General features: G+C 49.7%; 9 protein-coding genes across 9 annotated transcripts; 3 read left to right on the forward strand and 6 right to left on the reverse strand.

Annotated features, from left to right (window-relative positions):
• Positions 1 to 1,164: 1,164 nt before the first annotated feature.
• EJ05DRAFT_483569 (uncharacterized protein) lies at positions 1,165 to 6,079 on the reverse strand (the record flags this gene model as incomplete). Its single annotated transcript, XM_033745268.1, has 6 exons — positions 1,165 to 2,457; positions 2,510 to 4,983; positions 5,033 to 5,477; positions 5,528 to 5,578; positions 5,631 to 6,014; positions 6,071 to 6,079. The coding sequence occupies 6 exons, from the start codon at positions 6,077 to 6,079 to the stop codon at positions 1,165 to 1,167; spliced, it is 4,656 nt and encodes a 1,551-aa protein (XP_033603625.1).
• Positions 6,080 to 6,600: 521 nt separating this feature from the next.
• EJ05DRAFT_508369 (uncharacterized protein) lies at positions 6,601 to 8,287 on the forward strand. Its single transcript, XM_033748003.1, has 5 exons — positions 6,601 to 6,627; positions 6,684 to 6,776; positions 6,826 to 7,515; positions 7,571 to 7,697; positions 7,754 to 8,287. Exons 2-5 carry the CDS (start codon positions 6,728 to 6,730, stop codon positions 7,899 to 7,901), a joined length of 1,014 nt encoding a protein of 337 aa, XP_033603626.1. The 5' UTR covers positions 6,601 to 6,627; positions 6,684 to 6,727; the 3' UTR covers positions 7,902 to 8,287.
• EJ05DRAFT_255060 (aldo-keto reductase) lies at positions 8,019 to 9,777 on the reverse strand. Its single transcript, XM_033740205.1, has 7 exons — positions 9,213 to 9,777; positions 9,075 to 9,151; positions 8,995 to 9,015; positions 8,881 to 8,942; positions 8,741 to 8,831; positions 8,463 to 8,689; positions 8,019 to 8,411 (listed from the first exon to the last, which is right to left on the reverse strand). The coding sequence occupies exons 1-7, from the start codon at positions 9,470 to 9,472 to the stop codon at positions 8,139 to 8,141; spliced, it is 1,011 nt and encodes a 336-aa protein (XP_033603627.1). The 5' UTR covers positions 9,473 to 9,777; the 3' UTR covers positions 8,019 to 8,138.
• Positions 9,778 to 11,691, reverse strand: EJ05DRAFT_255059 (60S ribosomal protein L7). The gene is made up of 4 exons (XM_033740204.1): positions 11,617 to 11,691; positions 11,001 to 11,101; positions 10,650 to 10,816; positions 9,778 to 10,602 (listed from the first exon to the last, which is right to left on the reverse strand). Exons 1-4 carry the CDS (start codon positions 11,630 to 11,632, stop codon positions 10,143 to 10,145), a joined length of 744 nt encoding a protein of 247 aa, XP_033603628.1. The 5' UTR covers positions 11,633 to 11,691; the 3' UTR covers positions 9,778 to 10,142.
• A 148-nt stretch (positions 11,692 to 11,839) lies between these two features.
• On the forward strand, positions 11,840 to 12,841 carry EJ05DRAFT_461814 (EAP30 family protein Dot2; the record flags this gene model as incomplete). The annotated part of the gene is made up of 2 exons (XM_033742661.1): positions 11,840 to 12,480; positions 12,535 to 12,841. The coding sequence occupies exons 1-2, from the start codon at positions 12,020 to 12,022 to the stop codon at positions 12,839 to 12,841; spliced, it is 768 nt and encodes a 255-aa protein (XP_033603629.1). The 5' UTR covers positions 11,840 to 12,019.
• A 140-nt stretch (positions 12,842 to 12,981) lies between these two features.
• On the reverse strand, positions 12,982 to 15,671 carry EJ05DRAFT_483574 (eukaryotic translation initiation factor 3 subunit C; the record flags this gene model as incomplete). The annotated part of the gene is made up of 3 exons (XM_033745269.1): positions 12,982 to 14,247; positions 14,299 to 15,281; positions 15,335 to 15,671. 3 exons carry the CDS (start codon positions 15,669 to 15,671, stop codon positions 12,982 to 12,984), a joined length of 2,586 nt encoding a protein of 861 aa, XP_033603630.1.
• Positions 15,672 to 16,264: 593 nt separating this feature from the next.
• EJ05DRAFT_255524 (kinase-like protein) lies at positions 16,265 to 19,687 on the reverse strand. Its single transcript, XM_033740207.1, has 8 exons — positions 18,998 to 19,687; positions 18,670 to 18,944; positions 18,416 to 18,615; positions 18,201 to 18,360; positions 17,887 to 18,146; positions 17,718 to 17,837; positions 17,311 to 17,669; positions 16,265 to 17,263 (listed from the first exon to the last, which is right to left on the reverse strand). The coding sequence occupies exons 1-8, from the start codon at positions 19,506 to 19,508 to the stop codon at positions 16,503 to 16,505; spliced, it is 2,646 nt and encodes an 881-aa protein (XP_033603631.1). The 5' UTR covers positions 19,509 to 19,687; the 3' UTR covers positions 16,265 to 16,502.
• Positions 19,688 to 20,662: 975 nt separating this feature from the next.
• Positions 20,663 to 23,090, reverse strand: EJ05DRAFT_255564 (uncharacterized protein). The gene has a single exon (XM_033740208.1). The coding sequence runs from the start codon at positions 22,996 to 22,998 to the stop codon at positions 20,914 to 20,916; it is 2,085 nt and encodes a 694-aa protein (XP_033603632.1). The 5' UTR covers positions 22,999 to 23,090; the 3' UTR covers positions 20,663 to 20,913.
• Positions 23,091 to 24,358: 1,268 nt separating this feature from the next.
• EJ05DRAFT_473725 (uncharacterized protein) lies at positions 24,359 to 24,968 on the forward strand. The gene has a single exon (XM_033743452.1). The coding sequence runs from the start codon at positions 24,412 to 24,414 to the stop codon at positions 24,748 to 24,750; it is 339 nt and encodes a 112-aa protein (XP_033603633.1). The 5' UTR covers positions 24,359 to 24,411; the 3' UTR covers positions 24,751 to 24,968.
• The last annotated feature ends 86 nt before the right edge of the window (positions 24,969 to 25,054 follow it).

Here is a 25,054-nt window from a genome sequence, read left to right on the forward strand (position 1 = left end):
CGCAGGTCTTGACGCGTTATTCTCGGGGTTGGGCTCCATGACCTGCAGGAGGACCATAGCGATCCACAGCGGGCCTCATGCTCGGCTCTATCATCTATCTTGCAAGACCATCTGGCACACGCCGGCCGGCTGCGGACACTCTCACTCGTCCATCAGTCAGAGTGGTAAGCCGGCATGTGGTGTGTAATGCTCGAGAGTCATCTTCACCGCACCGCACCCTAAACGCACTGCAGTTCACGGGAGACAATACGTCTCTCGACAGTAGACAAGCAGGCTGGCAACGCTCGAGTACCTGATGCTGTAGCTCACTCCTGTCTGTACACTGCCGAATCTGTGTAACTTTAGACCGATCGATTGGAGCGGCCTGGTAGGACTTTGTCCGCATCGCTGCCCGGCGCGTCGACTTGACGTACGTGGTCGCAGCAAAGCAGAGTAATACCTCCGACCGGCCCAGTCCTATTCTTGCTAGCCAGCTGGGCCCACGTCGTCATACGCACATTCATGAGCACTTTGCCCGCGAGCATTTTTTTGGCGCTTCTAGCCGGTCTATAGGCGATGGTAGCTGTACCTGGCCAGCATAATCATCATCATCGTCATCATCTGTCACATTCTTTGGCGTCTCGCTCGCGTCGGTCTCCCTCGGTGTTTCTCCATGATGCAGTCTGCTAGTCACCTAGTCATGGTCATCAATAGTCATGCAGTCGCTCCCCAGAACAGTCCTCGAGTCTCGAATCTTGTGTGAGGAAACGGGAAGCGAACTGTGGAACTGTGGGCACATCCTCGGCTGATTTACGCACACACCTTACTGCCTAAGGCTGCTGATTCAGGCACGTAGGTACCCAGGCAGTAAGGCACGAATGAATATTTCAACATCTGATGTTGTGAGTGGATAATATATATGATATGATTGGTCGGCCTCGAACACGCTAATGATACATCTTCTCACCTCATTCATTTTCTCCTACTTTCATCTGGCATGCTATACAGTTATATTCCGATGCACCAGATAAAGGCAACAACAGGATACCATCTCAAAAATATGACACTAGACCAGAAGTTAGTTCTCTCTGCAGGCCTACAGGGTATATAGCCACGAAAAAAAAAACGTGAGCTCAGACTATCAGAGTGCCCCTGTACAAAGGACTACTACTGTGGCCTGGCATGCTACTTCGACTCCAGTCCCAATGGTGTCATCTTATCTGCCAATGGTACTACAGGATCCCTCCCGGCACCTACGCTCTTGACTTCTGCAAAGTCCAGCCCCCTTCTGATGACAACCAAGTCACCCTTTCTGGCAATGGCAAAGTCTCGCTTGCATAGGAGGATGAGGAGCTTCCCTGCCATATTCCGCCATTCAGACAACACGAAAAAGTGCCGCTTGTACTGCTGTGTCGCACCGAAGCTCCGCGTGTCAAGACTGCACACCCACAGGTCGGTGTCGAGGAAGTAGAGGATGTGATCTACCGCTGCTATCAGATGGTCTATTTTGGCACCAATATGCTCGAACCCGGGCGAGGCAGTCAGGAGAGACGCAGTGTTGGTGAAGCTAGGGGTAGGCCAGCACGTGAGGGTTCTGGTATCGTTCTTTGACAGACGTAGGTCTGCGGCGATATAGGGTGAAATAACGAGCGATATTGGGACTGAGTCTGCGGTGACGAGCACGCGATCGAGCTTGATTGTCGTTGGAGTGGAATTGTCCCAGGGATTGAGGCTTGCTTCCTGGCTATTCATGACCAAAATAGTTCGAGGGTCTGTGGGTAGTTGGGCAATAGCAGACCCAGGTATTGCTGACATTTCGTACAGTTTTGTACCATCAGGGCTCCAAGCCCGGTATACTGACTGACCTACAGCTAGGATATTCTTCGTGGATGGTTCAAATTGAATTCCAGTGGTCGATTCGTTCGTTTTGATATCTCCAAGCATCTCTTGTAGAGCCCAGCTGGTTTCTTTCTTGGACACCTGCGCAACAAGTAGTCGCCCTGACTCATCAGCGCTGCTTATATGAAGACCATCAGTCTCGGTTATGGCCAAGGCTGTGACGGCAACATTTACAGCATGCGAATAGAGGACTCCACCGGTGCTCGCATCATTAGTTGAGAGCCATGAGACTGTTCCGTCCTCTTTTCCAAGAAATGCAACCAGGCCGTCAGCCGTCATCTTCATGGCCGTTATCTCCGGAGCGTTTAGCCCCTCTAGAATACTACCTCTTCGCGCTGTTGAGGGTACAGGGAGACTAAATTCGCTGGAACTTCCACCGTCTACGTCCTTGCGTACTAGTATAGCAGGTTCCCAAAGTCGACATTGCGTGGACCGGATGTCCATGAATCGCAAACTATCCTGACTGAATGCGAGGGCACGAATACCGTGTTCGTACGCATCAATTCGATATATCATGCTTAGCCTGTCGCCAGCAGAAACCCCCAAAATTAAACACTTGCAACGTGCCTTGTGAGCTACCTGTCACAAGTGTTCGTCCATCAGGAGAGCATGTTAGGCAATGAGCAAAGACACTGGGGATCTGATCCCTCGGCTCAGCCGTCCAGAGGTCATAAACAACGAGCTCTCCGTCGCCGTAGGATACTATGAGAACGTTGATTTCAGGGCTTGGGTTGAACGCAATGGCATCGACGCCGTACTGACTCGTCGATCGTGTGTAGTCTCCTAAGCTTCCCGCGCGAATGAAACTCAGAGGTAGTCGCTCATTGTCCACGTCTAATAGTAGAACTGTCTTGCCTCGATAGCTCACAGCCAGGGAAGTATAGTCATCAGAAAAAACTGCCAGACTAGGTGACTGACTAGGAAACTGCTCTAGATCGGAACTGTCTATGCTTCCGACAAGATTTATCACGTTTATCTCAATACCATCGCCTACCCGTAGAGTTCGCAAGGTATTATCTCGACAGGCCACCAGTAAGAGTTCGTCATCAATGGTAAACATTGCTGACATTATTGGATGCGTCACACCATGCTTCCATAAATTTTCTCCGGTATCTGTGTCCCAAAGACAGGCATGCCGCAATCCGATTGTAAGAAGCCAGCGCTCATCGTTGGCGAATTGCACGAGCTTTACCCGCTCAGCATGGCATAAGGTCTTTGTCAGTTGGAAAGAACCGCCGTCGTAAAGTTTGACTGCGCCTTTAGATAAACCAATCGCGAATAGTCTCTCGCCATAAGTGACGGCAGTCGTCTGAGCACCTTGAAAGTCAATTCGCGCTAGACAATCGTCCCAAGACTTTTGATACAGCCCCTTCACAAGGAGACCACGCTGTCTAGCCGAGTACATCCGGGCGATGATAGAGTCAGAAGGACATATTGGAGGTATCAACGAATGGATCGAGGACGGTGAGGCAAGCAGCTGAGAACGAAATTTGGCACTAACGCGAATCAGGTCTGTGGCCCATAGCTGTACTGTTTCGACTTCTCGAGATACTGGAGGATAATGTTTTGCTCGTCGCTCTAAGAAAGCTCCCAGGTTCTTAGCGGCTCGTATCAATATTCCAAGGTCCTTTGATCGGGCCGCGTATTCGATCCAGGAAAATACATTTCCTTTGAAGAACAAACACAGTTCTTCAAGTGGACCAGGATGTACCGATGTGGATCTATATATGTGGTCCGAGAAAAACGAACAAACATATCCTTCAAAGGCACTCTTCGAAGCAGGGTTGTCTGGTTTGAAGGGCTTCGTATTGCTAAACGACCGTCGTGCAACGAAAGGAGGACGGCCATTCAGGATCTTCTGTTCTCTGAACCAGTCACTGGACAAGAATCGAGCGCAAATGCTTGCTAGATAGGCGTGGCTCACTTTCCTGTCGATTTGCAGCTCAGGGATGCAATTCTGCGCGATCATGAACTCCTTGGCAGTTTGATGAACCATTTGCACACGCGAGGCGTGATCGATAAAGACTAGATGGCCACAAATGGAAGCAATAGACTGTTCCAGTCCATGCACAGTCTCCTTTATGTCTAGCTTGAGCGCATACTGCAGCTCTTGGACCGTCAAGGGGCGGATGGCACAGACGCACCAGGTCAAAATCGCTCGAGCTAACTTCGTGTTTCGATTTGACTTGAGAATATTGCGAAGCATCCTGGCGTAGACATCATTCATGTCCGGAGGTACTTCATTTAGGACACTTTCGATGGCTTCTTCACTATACGTAGTTTTGAGTTCCCGTACAATGAGCCGTACCCACAAGAAAGAGCCATTGGCCTTAGTGAGAAGTTGCTCCTCAAGCCATGCCCTGGTATCACCATACCCCACTGGCAGTTGATCCATCATTGAGTCAAGGTATATCTTGACGTCTCTTGCCGTATCAGCTGCCGATATTTGACGCTGTACCACCGATCCCTTCATAGTCCCAAAAGCATGCTCTATTTCGGGGATCCTACGACTTGTTATCAGAATGCGCAGATTTGGCGGTGGTCGACCAAGTAACGAAAAGAGTGCATGACTATTGCTGCATTCATCAAGTCCATCAATGACCCAATGATGAAATTGTGAACCTTCAAGGGGAAAAAGACATCTTTGAAAGAGTTTCCGCCAGACTGCCCTCTCATCCTCTCGATCCCAGGATACGTCTTCTTTCTGAAGCTCCATCATCTTGTTCCTTGAGATAGAATCAATGAAGGCCATCTGCAGTGCCAACGACCGGAGACAGTCAGATACCGTCGAACGCCCAGTGACGCCGTCCTTGAAAAAGAAGTAACTACAGCTAGACCCATCCCCTCGAAGCTCGTGGATTACATGGCTTGCTAGAACAGACTTGCCAGAAGCAGCGTTACCACTCAACCAAAGAAAGGGAGGCGATTTGCGAGAGAAGTTTCGCCAGCTATCAAAGACTACATCGTCGCTGAACCACTTGCAAGACCCAAGAGCACGATTCTCATCAAGCACCATCAGATCGTCCTCGGGTAAGTCGGGTATGGCGGTCAAAATCTTCAGACCATCGAGCTTTTGCTCGGACGGGTTTGTATTATTAGAGTATTCTAGTTCTCGTTAGTATGGCGACTCTGCAACCCGTATGGCCCAATCAACCTTCGGAAACCACAGCATCGACTGTCGCGCTTAACGCATTACGCACAATCTTGTAGTTGGAATCGTCCGCCGAGTCAAACTTGCAGACGCCTCTGTGGTCTGCATATATGCATTCAAACCGCTCTCCAGCAAACCCGAGAGTCGCTGAGTCTTTGTCGACTATGAGAGCGGATGCGAGGCCAATCTTGCTAGGTTGCGACTCAAAAAATGAGCGTAGGTGGAGGTCTTCAGCATACTGGCGAAAAGTCTCGTTGATGGTCGAAATGGAACTTGAGCTTGGATCGAGCTCGTCCACAAAAGGCTTCGAACCACTGACTAATCTTAGGATGTTCCTGAGCGTACGAGCCATATCAGATCCGCGATGGGGAGTGGCCAAGAAATGTATAGCCCTGACGCGGCTTGCAAACTCGCTATACAATGCCTTCTGTCGTGCCACGACATAGGCCTATCACAGAATCAGCACACGGCTGTGACCAATATCTTTCCACTCCAAACCTTTTTGATCACAATCCCTCCCATACTATGGCCGACTAAGATGATTTTGGTCTGTTGACGAGGTCTTCGTATGTTACCATATTACTCCATGGTTTTGACGTACCCTTGATCTCCTGATGTGAGGACTATCTTGGACTTCACCCAATAGCGAATGTGCAAAGTCTTGTATGTTCAGGATACTCTCACGCCTCTCACTCCAGTCAGCCTTGTAGCCAAAGCTGTGAATGCGGACATTCTCAAAATCAGGATCGTTTGGTAACCATTCCTTTGGCCAGAAATGGAAGTTCGAGGACGATTTCGACCACGTCTTGCGAGATCCGCCACCTAACCCATGGACGAAAATGAGGTCGATCAGCGGCGTGGGCACTGCAGACAACAGATGCAAGCCCAAAGGGCCCTTTGCTTCATCTGTGGAAAGGTCGATAGATTCATTGATACTTTCAACACCTGGCTTTCGTTGTGAATTTGACGTCGACCGTCTCCAGAGCTGTTGGTTGTATGGTCAGCCTAATACTATATAGTAATTAGTCCAGCTCCACATACCGAGTTCATGGCAGTTTTCCAAGTCAGCACTAGACTAGAGTCTATCGTACTAATTTGATGAAAGTCACTGCATGTCCCAACTACTCATTAGAGTCTGTAAGGAATGACAAAGTTGTTCGCACTGGAAGCCTGAGTATCTTCAAGTTTGAAGGCGGGGCAACGAGAACCATCTGCAATTTATTATTAGAAGCAAAATTACTGGCCAATCGCAGACACTGTCGATCTGCATGGATATACGAGCCTTACTAGACTGGCGCCTGGTGTGCTGTTTTCGAGTCGACCCCGTTCTAGTGAAATGTCGATGCGACGAAAATTGGACCATTGAGTCAGGTGAAAGAAATGATGCTCACGTATCGACACGAGCGGCTAAAGTGGGCGTCAACTGTTGAACAAGCAGATTCCCACTTTGACAGTTGAGATGTGATGGTGATCAATTTGTCCTGGCGCACTGCGACCCACTTATTTTAGCGCGAAACGGGCTGAGGGCGCCAGAATGCAGCTGCAGTCGCGATAGAGTCTGAGGGTTCTGACTATATCAGTCGATGCCGAGGGCAAGTAATGGTACACCTCCTCAAACTTTGCAGCGGCTGTAGGACTAATTTTCTCGGGATCGAAAGGACCGGTGCTCTCCTCCCAATTTTTCGCTGATTGATTTATATGATGGATGCCATTTCCAAGCACGGAATCGACGAGAATGTGCTGAGGAGTAAGCTAATCGTATATAGTGTCATGACCCAAGATGTTAATATCGCCAGGCCTGCCGTCCGTGGCGTCTGTAACTAAAATCTCTCGTCATGGAGCATCGGCTTGGACAAAGCGCTTCCGAATCGATGTACAGCACACTGACCAGACTAAGGCGAGTTACTTCATGAAGCTGTCTTTGGACCATCACGGAAAAGAAGCGTTGAAAGGAGAGTACGAGGGAACAGCTGCACTGCATGACCTTGCCCCTGAACTGGTGCCCAAGCCAATTGCCTGGGGCTCTCTCGAGTCCAAAGAAGATACGCATTTCTATCTGACCAAGTTCTACGAGCTCGGTGAACAGTTACCGAGTGAGGCCGATTTCTGCAAACGGTTGGCAGATCTCCACCATAAACATTGCTCTCCGAACGGAAAATATGGTTTCCATGTTACTACGTACAATGGTGATCTGCCACAAGACAACACCTACGCTGATACGTGGGAAGAATTCTTCGTGAACGGGCTAAAGCATGTTCTTGCACTCAATCGCGAACGAGGTGGCGTTTCGGAAGAATTAGAGAGTCTCGTTCCGGATTTGTTGGAGAAGGTAATACCTCGACTCCTGAGACCTTTAGAAACGGGGGGGAACTCTATCAAGCCGTCTCTTGTGCACGGTGACCTGTGGTGTGGGAACGCAGCCATCGATCAAGAGGATGACAAGCCAATCATTTTCGATCCGTCGAGCTTTTGGGCACACAACGAATGTGAGTAGAGACATGTAGATTGTGCTGTGGTCGAATTTTGCTGACGAGAAGCTAGATGAGCTTGGTAATTGGCGGCCTGCACGGAACAAGTTTTCGCAGAGTTACTTCAACGCGTATCACTCCCACTTTCCGAAAGCTTCCCCAGAAGAGGACTACGATGACCGTAATGCGCTTTATGCCTTGTGAGAAGTCCTATCGCTATACCTGACTTTAATCCTCTTCCGGCTGACCTCAATAGACGTTTCAACCTGCATGCGGCAACTTTGTTTCCTAACATGGCAAGCTTCCGAGAAATGGTTATTGAGGAGGCAAGAAGGTTGATTGCGAAGTTTCCTGAGGGCTACGACAGCTGGGCTCAGGCAAGTGCTGGGGCCTCGGAACATTGATGACTGGCAAGCTGAATGATCAACACGAGACAGATTTCGTTTTCAGCTGTTTACACAAGGGTCAGGCTTTAAGGACTGAGATTTGACATTGATTCATGCGGTCCCTCGCGTCTTTAGCTCAAAACGTGACAGTCGGCTGAGACACGTGCTTTGAAAGTTAATTTGAGAATGGCTGCAATTCCTGGTCTGGCTGTGTCGATATCATATTCAATCTCTGCTCTAATTATAGGTGCGACATTACTGTTCGGTCGGCTCATCATGCTTTTCGTCGAATATGTCAAAACCAATATAGTCTCTGGGTTGGAGGTAGCGTATCTCGCCAGTCTCCTTGTACACTTGATCCACTGTCTGGAGACTCTCTGGACTTAACTTCTGTAGGCTCTTGCAAAGATTCTCCTGTAAGCGACTCTCTTGGGAAGTCTTGGGAACGGCAGACAGTCCACGTGTCAATAGCCATGACAGTAGCACCTGCGCTGGTGTCAAATCAAGCTTTCCAGCAAGAGTTATAATCTAAGTGAAAACATTAGCTAAAGTATTTACCTATACAGCTCTTAATCGTACTTTCGGATGTAAGAGAGGAACTGGGATGTCCTTGTGTTCCTTTACCGCGTCGATCGGAGCACCACCGAGAGGCTGATGTGCTGTTACATGGATGTTCTTATCGTGGCAGAATGAGATCAACTCATATTGTGGAAGGTAAGGGTGTATCTCTACTTGATTTACAGCTGGGGGAATGTCAGCGTCTTTTAACAGTCGTTGTAGCTTTCGTATGTTAAAGTTCGAAACACCTAAGCTGAAGTCAGCGTATAAAACGTGAGCACACCATGGATAGACTGAACCGATGGAGCGAGCTTTCTTCGTGTGGACGAGAGCTTCCATACTCTTCCACACTTCAGGATAAGCTCGTGAGAGGTCATAATCAATCTTTGGCTGGGTCTGGTCAATTGCACAGAACGATAATACAGGACAAGCTATGTACCTTCCCATTCTCATGACGCTCTTTGATACGATCGTTGCCTGATGACTGATATGCATGGGAAACTAAGATCCTGGATATCAGCTCGTGTTGATTGCTCAGACACAAGGTACTCACAGTGCATCATGTAGAGATCCACTGACCCACAAAGTTGAGGTCAGCTGCCCGTCACGGCTGTGGTAATATAGCATGCGTACCATAATCCAGGTCCAGACTTTCCAGACTTCTTGCCATAGCCTCTGCGACATCACTTGGTTTGTGCCAGTTCTGATCCCTACTGTTCGTCAGATTCACAGATAGGGGGCGTCACAGTCGACACCTGAAAGACGTCATACAGCTTTGTCGTAACAAACAGCTCTTCACGAGGCACGCCACTGTCTTTGATAAATTCTTTTATAGCTTCACCCACAGCCTTCTCGGTGCCGTAAGCAGTAGCAGTATCAATGTGCCGGTAGCCTTTCTTTAACGCAGCAAGAACAATGGCTTTCACGCGGTCTTGACCGTCGCCCTTGAATGTCCCAGTCCCGATACCAATCGAAGGCATCTTCAGACCTTCGCCAATATCGAACTCCGTAGGTAGTGAATTCGAATCCATGATTTCGGGCGGAAGGTCTCGTCACTGGCAATTCGTCGATTGAGAGATTGTTGTGTCAAAGCTCGTGATGGGAAGCGCAGACGGCGTGGTGGAGTGGTACATATCAGTGGGGAGGATATAATTGGTCAGTAAAAATTATTGTAGCATGACATCCAGGTCGTCAAACCCTTGATGATATAAATGATGGATAGCAAAGTGCTTCATGGTTTGAGTGGTTCTTTGTTAAGCTTCTAAATATATTTCAAGCGGAGTTTGAATTACTGTTCGCAAGGGTTCGAAAACCGTTCTACTGGCTGCAATACTGGTGACCACTATATAGAGCATTTTATAAAACATCGCCTCACCCGTTTTTAGTCGTTGAACTTCCTACTCCTTATGGTCTCCAGTAGTGAGTGGTCATCAATGACGCTGTCGGTACGAGCCATATCGAGATAAAGATACACGTAGGCTTTGCTACTTCAAGCGTGTCCTTTGGCCTTTGTACTTTACATGGTCTTAGGCGCACAAGCGTTCGGCGTCATGAAACGCGAGAAACGAGGCATCAATATCATCAGGATATCATGACATTGACTACATTTGCCCTATAGAAAGCTTGCCCTTCGTGGACCTTATGCCAAGCCCAATATCACGGACTTTTCTAATGCGCCGCGCAAAATACAAGATCCGACTTTTAGTTCATTTGCTTGATAAGTGCGTTGATGAACTCCTCACGGTTACCAAGATCACCACCCTCAATAAAGTGCTTGAACTTCCTTGGGCGGAAGCCACCAGTCGGGTTGCTGAGCTTGAAGGGCCACAGGAAGTTGCTGGCCTGTTTGAAGTTGGGGCCGACGGTGTAGATCTCGTGAATCAGGTCCTCCATACAGACGATGCCATACTTGCCGAGGCTCTCCTCAATGATGTGGTTGTCAGTCAGCGGGATACGCTGCTTGTCGATCTTACCGTATCCACGCTTGTAGATGAGCTCGCGGACGGACTTGAGGTTAGGGTACCCGTAGGCGATGAAGGGCTCGACAATCTTCAGCATCTCGAGGGTAGCCTTGGTCAAGCGAATGAAAACACCGTTGTTGATCTGGAGGAGACGGAGGAGCTGAAGAGTCTTGCGCTTCTTGGGGTCAATCTTGTTGATACTGTGACGTGTTAGGACAGGACAATCGCATTGACATAGTGCACCTACCCCTTGATGCGGACGACGAAGACCAGCTTGTTCTCAGCGGGAACGTAGAAGGAGCCTTCTTGCTTGGCAGCACGAGAGAGACGGATCTTCTCGCGCTCAAGGTCACGGTACTCCTTGACGTAGGACTCGGCGCGCTTGAAGATGACCTTGCGCTTTTCCTTGTTGGACTGTGTGAAGCTTGTTAGCATCAGACTTTGCAAGATTGAACGCAAAGAGGAGACACGTCGACGTTGTCAGTCCCGAAAGATGGTTAACGAACGACATCATCGACCCGTAGGTCTAGCCGACATGGTTGGTAGGTTTCATCATCTTGTCGCGATGCTTCCTCTGCGCTTGGGGGGATAGGCTTACAGCGCGGCGCTTCTGAGTCTCGGCAGCGCGAGCCTCACGCTCCTTCTCTTGACTCTTGCGCTTCTTTAACAGAGTCTCGGGGACAAGAATGTCATTGTGCGAGGGGATGCTCCTAGAAGTCGATGTCAGAATGGTCTGGCGGAAAGCAATATGCTTCTGTACTCCAAGAAGAGAACTGCAGCAGGTGCGGCATTCTCAACTGGAGATTTTAGACTCGACTTGAATTTAATCGATGAGAGTTCTCAGTGCAGGACCTGACATCTGGATGCACAGGGGTTACATGCAGGAGTTTTTCTCAAACGACAAGACCCCGAACGTGAGTTCAGGAAAAGTGCGCGCACGCGAGGGTTTCGATGCAACGAAGCACTTTCACCGTCGACGATGTGTGGCAATTGAATTTAAGAGAGAAGGTTGCCCTTCAACTCCAAGACCCCAGGCTCTGATTCTCCTAGGATAGCTAAAAGCCAAACATCGTGGGAGGATAGAGCGACAGGAAAATCGAGCTGGGTGCAAGCTGTGGAGCCGCAAATCCAGCGAGAAAGACCACGACCATCTGCATTCTCGACTTGTGTATCAGTAGCAATGGAAAGAGCAAAGACCTACGTCTTGCTGGTGGTGGTTTGCTTCGGCATCTTGTCGACGAGGTTGCTGCTGGCGGTGCTGCGGTTAGTTGTCGTGAAGTCGTGAGGATCGTAAATTGTAGGGTTGCAATTTTGCTTGGGAGAATATTCGCTTGGTCGTGGGCGCTTGGACCATGCTCGCTAGACTCGAGTCACGTGGCGATAGCGATTGATCGCAACCTCACATGGGCTAAGTCATCACCACTGTGCTTCCGTGACCAATTCTCAGCAAAGACTACTAGTTGAAACTGGATCAAAGAGAAGCTCGAACCTTGTGCATCATATGATCACTCTTACCGAACCTCTTATCTGTTTATTTTGAGCATTGTCTTTCTCTCTAATTTAGCATGCGACACGACATAGCATAACTACTGATACCCGTAGCACTCACCCCTCAACATGTCTTCGAATCGCCGCGGCGTCGGCCTCTCCGCCTTCTCTCGCTCTTCCATAGCAGCCTCACAATATGCATCCCACGGCTCAAATTTGCGCGCCACTCAGTCAACCTCCTTCCAAACCCAGCTCTCCGTCTTCCAAAACCTCCTCCATCAATTCAGTATCACCCATGCTAAGGAGATCCGATCAAACCCTAGCTTCCGCGCCGAGTTTGCACGCATGTGTAATGCCATCGGCGTGGATCCTCTGGCAAGTAGTCATCATAAAGGGAAGAAAGAAGGAGGTAGCCTGTGGGCACAGATGTTAGGGGAGAGTGTCAATGACTTCTACTTCGAACTTGCAGTACGTGTAGTTGAGGTGTGTAGGGAGACGAGGGGCACGAATGGTGGCTTAGTGAGCCTGGCGGAGGTGAGGAAGAGCGTCCTCAGGGGTAAGGCCATTGGTGGTGGTATGGAGGTTTCTGAGTGAGTTCATGGGCACCGCTAGCCATTAGCCGACGTGATACTCACACAGGACAGTGATGATGTTGTTAGGGCAGTAGAATCATTGAAACCGCTTGGGTCTGGATTCACAATTATCAAGCTTGGCCACAGTCAGATGATTCGGTCCATACCAAAGGAACTGAATACTGACCAGTCGACTGTTTTGGAAGCGATACAGGTGCTCGGATACGTTACCGTGTCAATGCTCCAGGTCAACCTTGAGTGGGAACGAGCCCGAGCAAAGACTGTGATCGATGATCTAATGGGCGATTCCCTCGTGTGGGCTGACAAGCAAGCCGAGGAGACGGAGTACTGGTCGCCAGCATATACACAAGGAACGTGACGCTGAAGATTGTCTAAGTGGATGTGTTCCGTTTTATGACAATGCCTATAAACAATGCGGGGCATGGGTTGCGGACTTTGAGCCCAACCCACCGATTAACAACGCCGATGCAGGAAGACAGGAGAAATCCATGGGGCCGTCTAGGCCTGGATGGCTCGACCCAGTGCACCACCAGTGAACTGCTGACCACCTGGTCGGTGTTGACCACCACCACGGCCGCCTCCTCGTCCTCCACGCTGCCCACCCCGGCCTCCGCGACCACCTCGTCCTCCTGGACCGCCCTGGCGCTCGAATGCGTGAGCAGTGCCCTGTGTCCTTTGCTCCAACGTCTTCTCGTTGGACTCGATAAGACCACTGGCTTTGTCACTGAGCGTGAGAGCCAAGCTTTGCAGTCTTGAGAGCTCGACACCCTTGCGGAAGATGACGACACTATTAACCTGGTCAAGCGCTGCGGCAAGCTCTTCATGCGAGATCATCTTGCTCACCACCGCTGCGACTTTACGCTCGGTGAGCTCGAACATGGATGCCAGGGTGGTAACAGAGAGTGTGTCGTAGAAGGGGGCGTATGTGAAAAGATATGTCCGTAGACCTTCTTCTTGAATCTGGGCCGATAGCATCTCCTTGATCTTCTCCGACTGAGCCATAAGCTCCCAAATCTTGATCGAGTTGATGAACTCGGCTGACTTCTTCCACTCGCCTGCCGCTAGCGCTTTCGACGCCTGCATGACGTGATCTCTTGTGTTCTCGGGAGGGCCAGTGAAAATTTGACGCTCATGGTACTCAAGAAGACGTCTGTATGTCTTGCTGATCACGCGTTTCCGGATGTCTGGTGACGAGCCGATCTGGGCCAATAGAGGGATCTCGAGAAGCATGGAGCAAGTCAGGTAGACGCACTCAAGCAGCTCGAGGTTGATGTGCATGTGGAAGGGCAGTTGACGTTGGCGCTCGAGACGTTCTTGCTCAGGCGAGATTTGCGAGTATCGCTGCATTTGTAGACCTTGTGCTAAGAGCTCTTTTTGCCTGTTGCTTCCACAGATCTCTTGCAGTGAGTTTTGGGCCTCGTACACCAAGCCTGCGCGGAAGGCACAAAGGCCGACCTGCACGAGCGCGCGGTTAAAGAGGATCTGGGAGTTGACGTCGAAGTTGCCAATGGTTTCTTGCAAGTGCGACATGAGCATCATGTCACGAGCCCGGTAGTAGTGATCATGCAGCGCGAGGAAGTAGATTTGGCAGAGCATGGCACGAGCTCGGATGATGCCCTCGCTCTTCTCAAACAGGTATGTGCAGAGAGATTGGACGAGAGTAGTGCTGTCTTTGGCGCTTGATCGCGGTGTGATTTGCGAGTCTCGCTTGGAATCGATGCTCTTCCATGTGTTCTCTTCCAAGAGTTCAATGACTTGAGAGGGCTTCGCGTACTTAGCAGGTGTGCGGATCGAACAATGGAATGATTTGCTTACCTTGAAATACATGTGCTCCAGTCTGCGCATAACGACCCGATTTGCAACCTCCTGCGAGACGCGGAGCTCAGGATTCTTTTGGAGGCCCTCGACGTACAATGATGCGCGCACAATGCTGCCATATAGTGAAGCCTCATCAGTCAAACGCTCCACGTACTCAGCAGTGTGAGGGTCGATAGTTTGCAGAGAACGAGTAAGTTCGTCGTCTAGACGCTCGACGGAGGAGACGACGCTACCAGGAACCTTGAAGATCTCACCAGGAGTGATAGTCGGCAGTTTGTCATCGTCCTCCCACTCCTCAGCGCCCTCGATAACAACAATGTCTTTGTTAGACTCGAGGATATCAAGTAGTTTGGAGAACTCTTGCTGAGCAAGTTTCCACTGCTCCTGAGACATCTGACTTCCTGACACGGAGGATGAATCGAACCGGGTCGAGATGAGGGTGAGGAGTACTCGGATGCGTTGATAATCAGTGACCGCCACATCGAAAAGCTTCTCCATGACCCGGGTTTGTTCGACACGGTCTGTGTTCTTCCGCCCCCGTGATTCGACGATAGTCCGCAGGTGTTTGAGAATGCTTTCGGGCGTGTATTGCATGGCCTTACCGCCGGCACCAACCATGGTGAAACCATCGTCCTCAGCGCCTTGAACAGCCTCAGCGATCTCAAGAGGGCTTCGCTTGGGCTTCTTGGGCTTGACCACTTCCTCTTCAACCTCCTCTTCTTTCATGAACTCTTCAGGGTCTGCACGATAGGACTCAATATCCTTGGTGTATTCTTTGTTGTTCTTCCGAATCTTTTGTCGCACAGCATTCAAGCCGCGTGTGTTGACTGCATTCATTTTCTTTTGCGTCCCCTTCTGCTTCTCGACGGTCTCGTTGACGAGGACCTCCATGTCCGCGATCGCTTTGATATATAGCTTTGGCGTCTTGCTATCATTCTGGCGGATCAAGTTAGGGACTTGGCGGTTTAGTTTATCGAATTCTACGTTTTAGTTTAGTATGAACAGTTGTCAAATGTTTCGCCATAAGCCGCACCAGTTGAGATGACTGCCCAGTCATTGATCTTTTCGGCATTCTCGATCAGCCTGATTGTGCCCTCTAATTCCTCGAAACGCTTGTCCTTTGCACTTTTGACCACTGGGCCAACTGATTCGGTGTCGGACTCATCAGAGCCAGAGACATCTATCATGAATCTGCTGGCACCTTTACCGCTTTCATCACTGCTGGAATCCGAATCCGAATCTTCATCCGCATCAGAATCTTCTTCAGAGTCTTCCAACTCCGACTCCTCGTCGCCAGAATCGAGGAGCTCCTCCTCTTCATCAGAACTGCTCTCCGAAGAGCTTTCGGCGCTGTGAAAAAAACGTGACATGGCGAATGAACTGACTTGTGTTGCTGTCTTGATGCGCGATGGACGGAATGGTCGCACAGTTGTTTCGGCCGCAGGTCTTGTTAAGAAATCCTGGTGGGGTTGGCGATCGCTTCGTGTGGGTTGTGCGCGACGAATTTCGAAGTCTTGGCATGAATAGTGGCAGCATTAGATCACGTGAAATTCAATTGAGTCAACTTCAAACTCAATGCTAGACCGTGAGATCAACAATCTATACACTATGTACTCGTCTGTGTGTCATATTCACTTCAAAACACTTATAGAATTGGGAAGTCAGTCCTTTTTGTTGGACCTCTCAGGCACACCTCTGCGTTTTCAAAGCAGCAAAAGGTTTTGATTCCTGTGAGAGCGTTCAAGACCAAGTCTGGCCTTTCTTCACGACTCACTTTCTGGGTCAGTCTCTATACTAAAACAGCGTTTGTGGTTCATATGGGCCTAACACCCGTCGTCCTGCTCGACTGACTCAAGGATATAATGAAAACTTCGTGCTCATTGCCAGTCATTCACTTTAACAGACACAGCGTCTTTTGGCGAGTCAACATACGTGAGTCCCATTGGATGCGTGAATTGCTGTCACCCTGGCTTGCTTAACTTGTTGTTGCTGACAGTCAAGCCTCTGGCCACTTGGTAAGTAGACGGTCAGACAGATTAAGCCATCACCATAGCCTGTCGCGCTCTCTCATGATACCAGGTGGCTTGTATGAATCTATCATACGCATGCAGGTTCGGCGTCGTGGCGTCACCAGGCTGGTACAGCTCAACACGGGCGTTTGTAAAATATTCAGTTCATCTGTGCTTGTCACTTCCAGAATTTCACTGCCATTGTCCGTTACCCATATAGCCTTCCTCCAAGGTGCGATCTTCTAGATGGCGGATAAAATCTCGATTGCTTCTTTGTTGCCCTGTACGGCTTGCCCGTCGTCTCGCGGAGGCGTTTGGATCAGGTGCACCGTCTGGGGGTGGTGGGTAATAGGCCGGGCTCGGCTGTAGCCTAATAGGCGCATTCGGGTCTAGATGGCTGATGACTCGTTGGAGGGCCGGAGGGATGCCGCTGCCACTGTTCTGTTGATCTATTGTCGATGCTCGCTGGCGGCCTGCTCTGGTTGTTGCCTGGGCATATAGGTTTGGTTGTGCATTGTATCTTTGACTCTGGCCTTGAGGCATCAGTCCCATTTGCTGGCCATAGTTTTGCTGCGATGGATATGGCGGCGGCGCTCCTTGATGTGACGGGCTATACATATTGCCGTACATGCCCTGGGTTTGAGGAGTCTGTGGGTATTGATTCATGTGTTGCATATTCGCGTAGGCAGCGCTTTGGGCTTGTGCTTGGGCTTGTGCGGCTTGCTGCGCCCGTTGCTTGCTCATGGCCTCAGCACGTTGCTGTTCCTGAACACCGGGTGCGGGTGATCGACTGGATCCGGGCTTTAACATCATGGGCGGGACGAATGGGCCAGTAAACTTTGTCTGAGTGATGAATGGGTGCAATTTGGCTTGACCTGGTGTCCATCTTTCGAGAGGGTTTAGATTGAGCAGACCTTGAGCGAAGTCGATAAATGCGGTCCTGTTCGCCATTTCTACAAATTGTTAGCCTTGTATGAAATCCTCTGTTGCCGACAAATACCTTTCTCAACCTCAGCAGGCTTCATGTTCTTCCTCGGCATAGGATAGTTTCTGATGATCTCCGGTAACGTTGTGGCAGAGAAGTACTTCTTGCTGGGCTGCTCCTTCGTCCCATGCTCCCTTGCATATTGGTCCATGCTCTTCAGTCGGTACGTTCGTCGCCCGAAATCATCCTGGACCTTTTCGAAGAAATCTCCGGACTGCTTGCCCATCTCTAACATCCACGTAGGAGGTAAGCCAAGCATTTCTGTGATCCTTGCAACTTGGTTGTATTCAGATGAGCCTGGGAAGAGTGGTAAGCCTAGGAACAACTCCACGACAATGCAGCCAAGAGACCACATATCGATTGCGGATGAGTATCTGATACGAGTCAGTTATGTCTAACAACCAGGTTGGCAGGAAACATACGGCAAGCCCAATAGTACTTCCGGCGATCGATAAAATCGAGACTGGATATATGTGTAAACAGTCTGCCTCTCGTCGCAGGCTGACCCGAAGTCGATAATCTTGATGATCGGACTCTCCAGACTACGACCGTTAGTTAGAGTAAGGTACACGAACTGGGTAGGTTTCATACTTCTTCAGAAGGATATTCTCCGGCTTGAGGTCACAATGTATCAATTTTGCCTTTCCTAGAAGAGCAAGTCCATTGATAAGCTGCTGCGCAAATACCCGGACCAGCGTAGTGCTGAGGCCCCGGAACTGGTTCTGTTTGATCAGTTCGTACAAGTTGACGCTGAGAAGTTCAAAGACAAGGCATAGATGTTGCCTATGAATGAAGGTGTCCTTGAGTCGAAGGAGATGGTGATCATCATTCTTGTCCATTTGCTTGTTCAACTGACACAGTATTAGAAATGAAGAGCCCGGACTTGATAATATAATGCAACTAACCAGATCGAGGACTGATACTTCCATCATACTCTGATTGAAGTAGGCCGTGCGATTCTTGATGACCTTTACTGCAACAACCTCTTGTGTCTTGAGGTTCTGACACTTGACGACCTGACCGAATGTACCTTGACCAAGCACGTCCAGGATAAGGTATCGATTTCTGATACACCAGTCAGCACATCTTGGTGGTGAAATGTAGCAGTCCAAATAATTACTTGTGCCCAGACTCCTCAGACCCCAGTATGTCATTGACATACAAAATGTAGTCGCTGTCTTCGTTATCATAGCCATCGTTCTTGACACCCTTGGAAGGCTTCGTCAGGACCCTTCGAGGATTTCGTGTCGACTCGTACTTGAAACCCGGATTGCATATGCGGTATGTTGCAGGGAGTTGTGTGGTCAAGGCTTGCAAAGGCTACGAGTTCGTAAGTAAACTGATATAGGATCATGCTCCATTGAGAGCACTTACACTGACAAAACCGCCCTCAGGATGCGCACGCCGGAACGCCGGCTGAGCGTTGATTTTAGGTTGAAGTTCTGCTATGTTATGGCACCGTGTGAACTTGGGAACCTGTGAACGATTGGCATGTGGCATGGTATTTGACGGCTGTGCTGTCCGCGGGGATCGGGCTTCACGGCCATAGACGGCGTTCAATTGAGCGGTCGCAGACTGAGGGTAGTAGGAGTCAGGGCTCATATTTGACTGGATAGGTGGTAATTGATTGACATGACCCCCTCGAGAGGCTGCGTGTGTCTGAGTCAGCTCTTGAAGAAGCACTATCGCTCGATATGCTTACCTGGAGGTGAATAATAGCTTTGCGGTGGAGACATGTAGGGGTTAGTTCGTGTTGGAGATTGCCGTGCTGTCTGACTCTGGGGCGTGAAGCTATTATACGTTTGTTGTCCCGCTGGTGACGCGCCTGCGTATGGCGAGGTGGGAGAAAGATTCATAGGCGAATAACGCCGAGCAGCAGCAGATTCTTCTTGCTGCACGAAGTGCTGCGAGTACCGTTGTTGATGGTTGGCCTTTGCAGGGTATTTTGGCCGGTTGTACGCATCGGCGTCCTCCATCGCAACATCTCCGTCTCCATCCCCGCTGTATTCTGTCTTCAAACCTTGTGTATCGTTTGGGGACGCGATAGCCATGCTACTTCCACGCATGTTGATCGAGGAGGAGTCGATTGGGTCTTGCTTCATAACATTGGAATCACGCACATTCTGCTGTGGAGCTGTCATATTGTGGGGTGTGTACCGCGCCTGGCGGCTTGTTGATGTCGTGTCCGAATATGCCGTCCACTGCTGGTCCATTGTAGGCACCCAAAGGGTTTCAGTTGATTGACACGACTCCTACGACTACAAGCACATCAGGAGGGAGTGCTTTGTGGCCGGTCGGTGATTATGCGCATTCCAGGTCTGAGATGTCGTCGAGGGCCAGAGGCGCCGCAGAAGTTATATGACCGTCGAGGTCACTGACAGGGCAAGCAGAGCAGGGTGCAAGTTCACTGCTTGTCGCGTAGGGAGGTATGGAATCGCGGCAGACTTGGAGTGTAGGGACGGGGTGGTATGCGGCCAGACCTGACGCAGCTGGCGGGTGGGGCACTGAAATGAGAAGCCAAGCGTTGTTGTATTGAAACGACTTCGCAAGATCTTGAGGCAGAGGCCAGGTTCAATGTGAGAAGATGGAGCAGAGAAAGTCTGCCACAACAACGCAGGACGTGCGAAGGCAGAGGGTGTTAGGATAGACGTGAAGCTGCACGCTGAGGTGATGAATGTGCTGTCCGACCGTTGCGTTGATGGGAGAGGTGAGCTCTGCACGGACGGGCCTTCACGGTTAACGAACGTTGCTGGGGCCCGACAAGCTTTCAACTCTACACATCACCACCATCACACTATAAACAAACAAACTTTAACAGGCGATCATTCACCGTTGCACCGTCTTTCACGCATCGATTCATGTTCCGCGATAAGACTGACTGAGATGCTGGACTCTCCTGTCTATCATTCTCTAGGATATAAGATATCATTCTGCACTGCTTGGACTGTGCTGCCCGACGGAGCGCCTCTCCAGCCCAAAATGCGACCTGTTAGACGCTCACACCCAAACAAGCTTTCAATAGGCCCGGGGCTGTGAGTTCAGCTCCTCAGGCCAAAACCAAAGATACCATGGAGCGCATGCCAACCCACGCTCATTACGACTGTACATGTCGGGGTCTCAAGCCGTTACTGACAATGCAGCGCGACCGGCCGTCAGTTGTGGTGCTATCCATTTTCGCAGACAGCGGTACTACAAGGTGCCTAACTCATCTGTGGAACCAACTGAAAAGGTGGCTCCTAGCGTCCAGAAAGAGGAAACGCCAATAATATTCACAGCCCATTCAAACAAAGGTCATCCCACTTTCAGGCCTTACAGCCTTTTAAAGCTTTTAACGTTAGCAGAAGCGTACTGCTCAAGGCCTCGAGAGATCAACTTACGAGGATGTTGGCCGTGTGACCAGTGCTTCTACTTGTGAAGAAGGCATATCTTCAACCCAATCTTCGATACTCAAATCTTATCAACTGTACGTACTACTCCCAGTTGTGAAGTCAGAAACACAAGGCTTGGTAGGTCATCTCCTTCCCTAATGCAAGAATTGCTACAGGGATCTTGGTGCGTATGAAACGCCGAGTCGACACTGTAGATGAACAAGATAATCAAGGAGATTTCAAGTCTCCATCACTGGTGACTTGGAAGGTAGTGCCCTTGATACATGAAGTCTGCGGGTACGTACTCTCCATCAAATTGTGCTACTTCCCCAAAATTAACACCTGCGCCAGTCGTCTCGTACCACATGTACTCCGAGTCATAGCTCGCTGGAGTCGTGTATGGGCTCAGAACGTCTCCGGACCGCGAAGAAGCGCCCGGATTGGGTGAAGTATATCCTGATCCTTGCTCGCTCGTATGCGATCTCAGAGGAATTCCTTTGACCAAGACATCCGTTGATGTCGCTATGATCTTCATTGCCTGATCTATGCAGTCTGTACTTCTACTGGATAGGCGCAGAAGCCAGTGATATTCTTCAAGCTTCTTTTTGTACATGTCTGCCTCTTCCTTGGACGACGCTGTTGCCCAGAGGAGACCGGCAAACGTAGCAATCAATGCGAAGCCGTAGTGCGATGCGAAAAACCAAAAAGAATGAAGCTGTTCGGGACGAAGATTTCTCACAAAATCTATTGACATATAAAGGCGAGCCTTGGCTGCTTTCCGACACGCCTCGACAAGTGACTGATCTTGCTCGACGCTGAGCAGCTGAACTATACGCCGATGGAGGCATATTTCCAACGCACAATAGGCTAAATGAAGGTATCCTGCTGAAGAGAGCTTCCTCGGCGCAACATTTTCGATGGCCAGTACGTCTGGTAGCGCTGAGTGCCATTGCCGGAGTGACATTTGTATGGGCTTCGCTCGCTCAAGAAACCATCGCACCCCGTCACTCGCATGAGTTTGCAGCTCAGCCGCTGACTTGATAGAGTAGAGGGTTGTCATGAGAATTGAAAGGATCTCCGATAGCCTAATCATCTCACAGAAGAGCATTCGCCCATTTTCGACTTCAGTACTGCCCTCTTCGTCGTCCTCATCTTCGGCATTTTCTGGGAAATCAGTCTCCACGACTGGTTTGACGTCCCAGTCATTTGAGTGTATATGTGTTGGGCGTCCGTGCGCGAGAGAACCCCATTTGTCCTGCATAAAAAGGGCCCAGGCCAGGCGTTTCCTGAGGCCTTTCTCCCAATCCGGTATTCTCCAGTCTGTACAATCGAGGTGTAGCCCAAGCTCCTGGCCAAGACCTATTAGTTGGGTTGTCAGAGGCCAGGAATCTTCAGCAGGCGTCTGAAGGAGTAGAAGCCCTGCTTGAATGGTGGACAGTTTCGGTCGATATATGACATCGTTCATTGTCTTTGAAGCAAGTTTTTCCAGCTCGCCAACGTCCGGCTTAGGCAACAGAGCCAATTCGGTACTGTAGGACCACCAGTTCAACGCTAATATGTATACGGCGGCTAGTAAAGGGGGCGACAATTCTCGATGGCTCCGCTTATACTTCTCCAGGTAGACCTTTTTATGCATGATCGGAAAGCTCGGATGCACAATGCGAAAGTATAGGTTGATGAGGCCTTCTCCATGAGGCGATACGATGGACTCAATGGTGTCAACGTCGTAGACTTCATCCTCGTGGTTTCTTGTACTCTCGTCACGGAAAAGGATGAATGATTGGGATCGACTGGCCCTGTATAGAGCTTCTCTTCCAATAGGCAGGTCTTCTCTCTCCGCGAAAGCATCGAGCGAAAGAAGTGTCGGCTCGTACACAGACGAGAGACCTAGCATCCGACCATGTCTGTGGCTCTGTAAGCCGAGAGTTCTCTTGAGAAGCGACGGTCCTTCCAAGTCCGCATAGTCTTGAGTGTGACCTGGCTCAGTCTCAATTTGGGTGTTGGCAGGCCCTTTACGGACGGCCAAACGCTTCTCATGCGAGCCCCGGCCAGGCTGTCTGTCAATTTCTCGGTTTGCAGAAGATGATCCACTCTGATCTTCATCCTCAGCAGTTGATGTAGCTTTACGTTTACGAGGCTGAGGTTCCTTCAGAAAGGTACATTCTTGGCGATGGAACTGACATAAGACGCAGGCTATTGCACCTTCTTCGATCTCACATCTTGACTTCCGACGCCTACATGAATCGCATGGTCTCCGAGGTCTCACTTTGGTTCCTGGAAAGATGTCGATAAGTGTTAGCACGGAGTCACCAGGCATGCCTGGTCTATGTGACATCGTGAAGCTCGGGTTTCAACTGGACTAGGGCCGATGTTAGCCGTGTAATCCGGTTCCATGGTCTCGGTTCTGTGTGTGGGTAACCAAATACGATCCATTTGCTGTTGTTGATCTTGCAATGGATGCTTGATCTAAGTGGCTTACCGGGACTGGTATAAGCTACTTACAAAAGCAACGACTTATGTCACTGTGTATCATTTGGTACCTGCATGGACGTACAGCACCAGTCGATTTCTAACTTAGGTAAGAAGTGTGTCCTGGCTTTTGACCCTGAACATGCAAATCCTCGCAAAAGAGACTTTGGATTCTTCCCTATATACTGCTTGCGGCGTAGATTTACCTGCGAAAACATATGATAGACTGTATCCCGTGTCGTCATCGCTGCGAGGGCTGAACTTCAGCCTTTCCCGCACCACGTAGCTCCGGCCGAGGGTGGATTGTGCTCTCTCGGTGGACGTTGAAGTACGAATATACCTGAATTGGGAAAAGTCGAAGTCAAATTAGTATCTTGATAGGACGCCATTGAGGCCATCACACATCAGTTCAAGCCATCTGTAGCTAGGCATCTTAGCGACGAATCACAAGCCTCGAACAGCGCAATGCCTGTTGGCCTGCAACTGGATGACTACAGCTGCATACTTAGACACCTAATAAGTGCAGCATCATGGTACCATGAAATTGATCGTGGCTTATAGTGGCATTTTAGATATCCATTCGAAGAGTCCTCATCATCTCATGCACCCATACAGGTAAGTGGCAGGAGAAGAGACGTGCGGAGCTATTGAGTTTCTAGAGTAACTCCTCCACAACTAATGACGGCTGAAGCTCACTAACCAAAACCAAGATTGGTCAAATTCATTCGACTCATCTATATTGAGGTAGGTTCCAGTAGCTCTCACTCAGCTACATCACATCTGTATGTTCATCCTCGCGCGCAAGGCAATCGCCAGCTCTCGATAACCCCGAATGCTGCATACTTGATCGATACTCGTTCGTGAGAAGAGGCCAATCACATTAATACTCCCCTTGACCGAAAATGAATAGCTGCAGCTTCCAGAAATGGCTCCAGGGAATGCCAGTCCGCGCATTGCAAAGCAGAAAGAAGCAGTAGACCCACACAGTCGATTCTAGACTCTCTAAGGAGATCAATTGAAAGCAATCAGAGCTGATAGGTCACACAGACTCGACGTATTGCAGCATTCGCGAAATTGTGCCAGCTTTATTGTACATGAAACAGAATATCAACAAACCAGCCATCGGGGCAAACGTACGGTGCATCTGACAGATAGGATTCTACGAACGGCCGGAGTATGTACATACTTACATGCATGCATGAGCTTCGTTGTTATCTTAGCGTATGATGGACTGCGAAGGATTTATCACAGTCGAAACATACTCCAGACAAGATGAAACATGCCTTGTGACATCTTGTGTTTGTTGCTGTGGACCCATGTATTCCGTCAAACGAACACTGCGATTCAAGAGGAGTCTAGTAGCTGTCTCAAGGGCTGTGAGCGCAGTATGATTCCTAATACTGTCGAGGTCGAAGCGGCTAGAATGTCGAAGCCCAAGTACGTATGTAAGTTCAGTAGGTTCTCCTGTATGAAGCTGCAATTGTATCGAAGCGATGTGTATGTCACACAAGTGCTACCTACGAGGCAACATCAGACTATCTCGATGCCAATATCCAGTGTGTCATACTCGATGCACATGACTTCTTGGTCACCCCGGATAGACTATTCAGTCCATTAGGAATTTCTTGGACTCTTTCCCTGTGGCACTTACCACAGTGCGGAATGCATCTTGTGTCTCGGTCTATCCGACAACTGAGAGCGGCTGTGTGACAATTATCTGCCCCTTATCTGGATTCATACAGATGTCTGGAAAGACTGCACTACACAAAGATGGCTGCTACATAGGTTAGAAGAGACTACTGATTGGTTAAGACTGAGTACCAATATGATCCGACCGTTCCTTTCAGTGTCGAAGATAGCGTCGAAATCATACGACTTACTGGCAACGACTGAATGATCATGCTTGAAGGTGAGAGAGAGGC

This window comes from Pseudovirgaria hyperparasitica (genome assembly GCF_010093815.1).
Source record: "Pseudovirgaria hyperparasitica strain CBS 121739 unplaced genomic scaffold EJ05scaffold_3, whole genome shotgun sequence".
NCBI lineage: Eukaryota > Fungi > Ascomycota > Dothideomycetes > Acrospermales > Acrospermaceae > Pseudovirgaria > Pseudovirgaria hyperparasitica.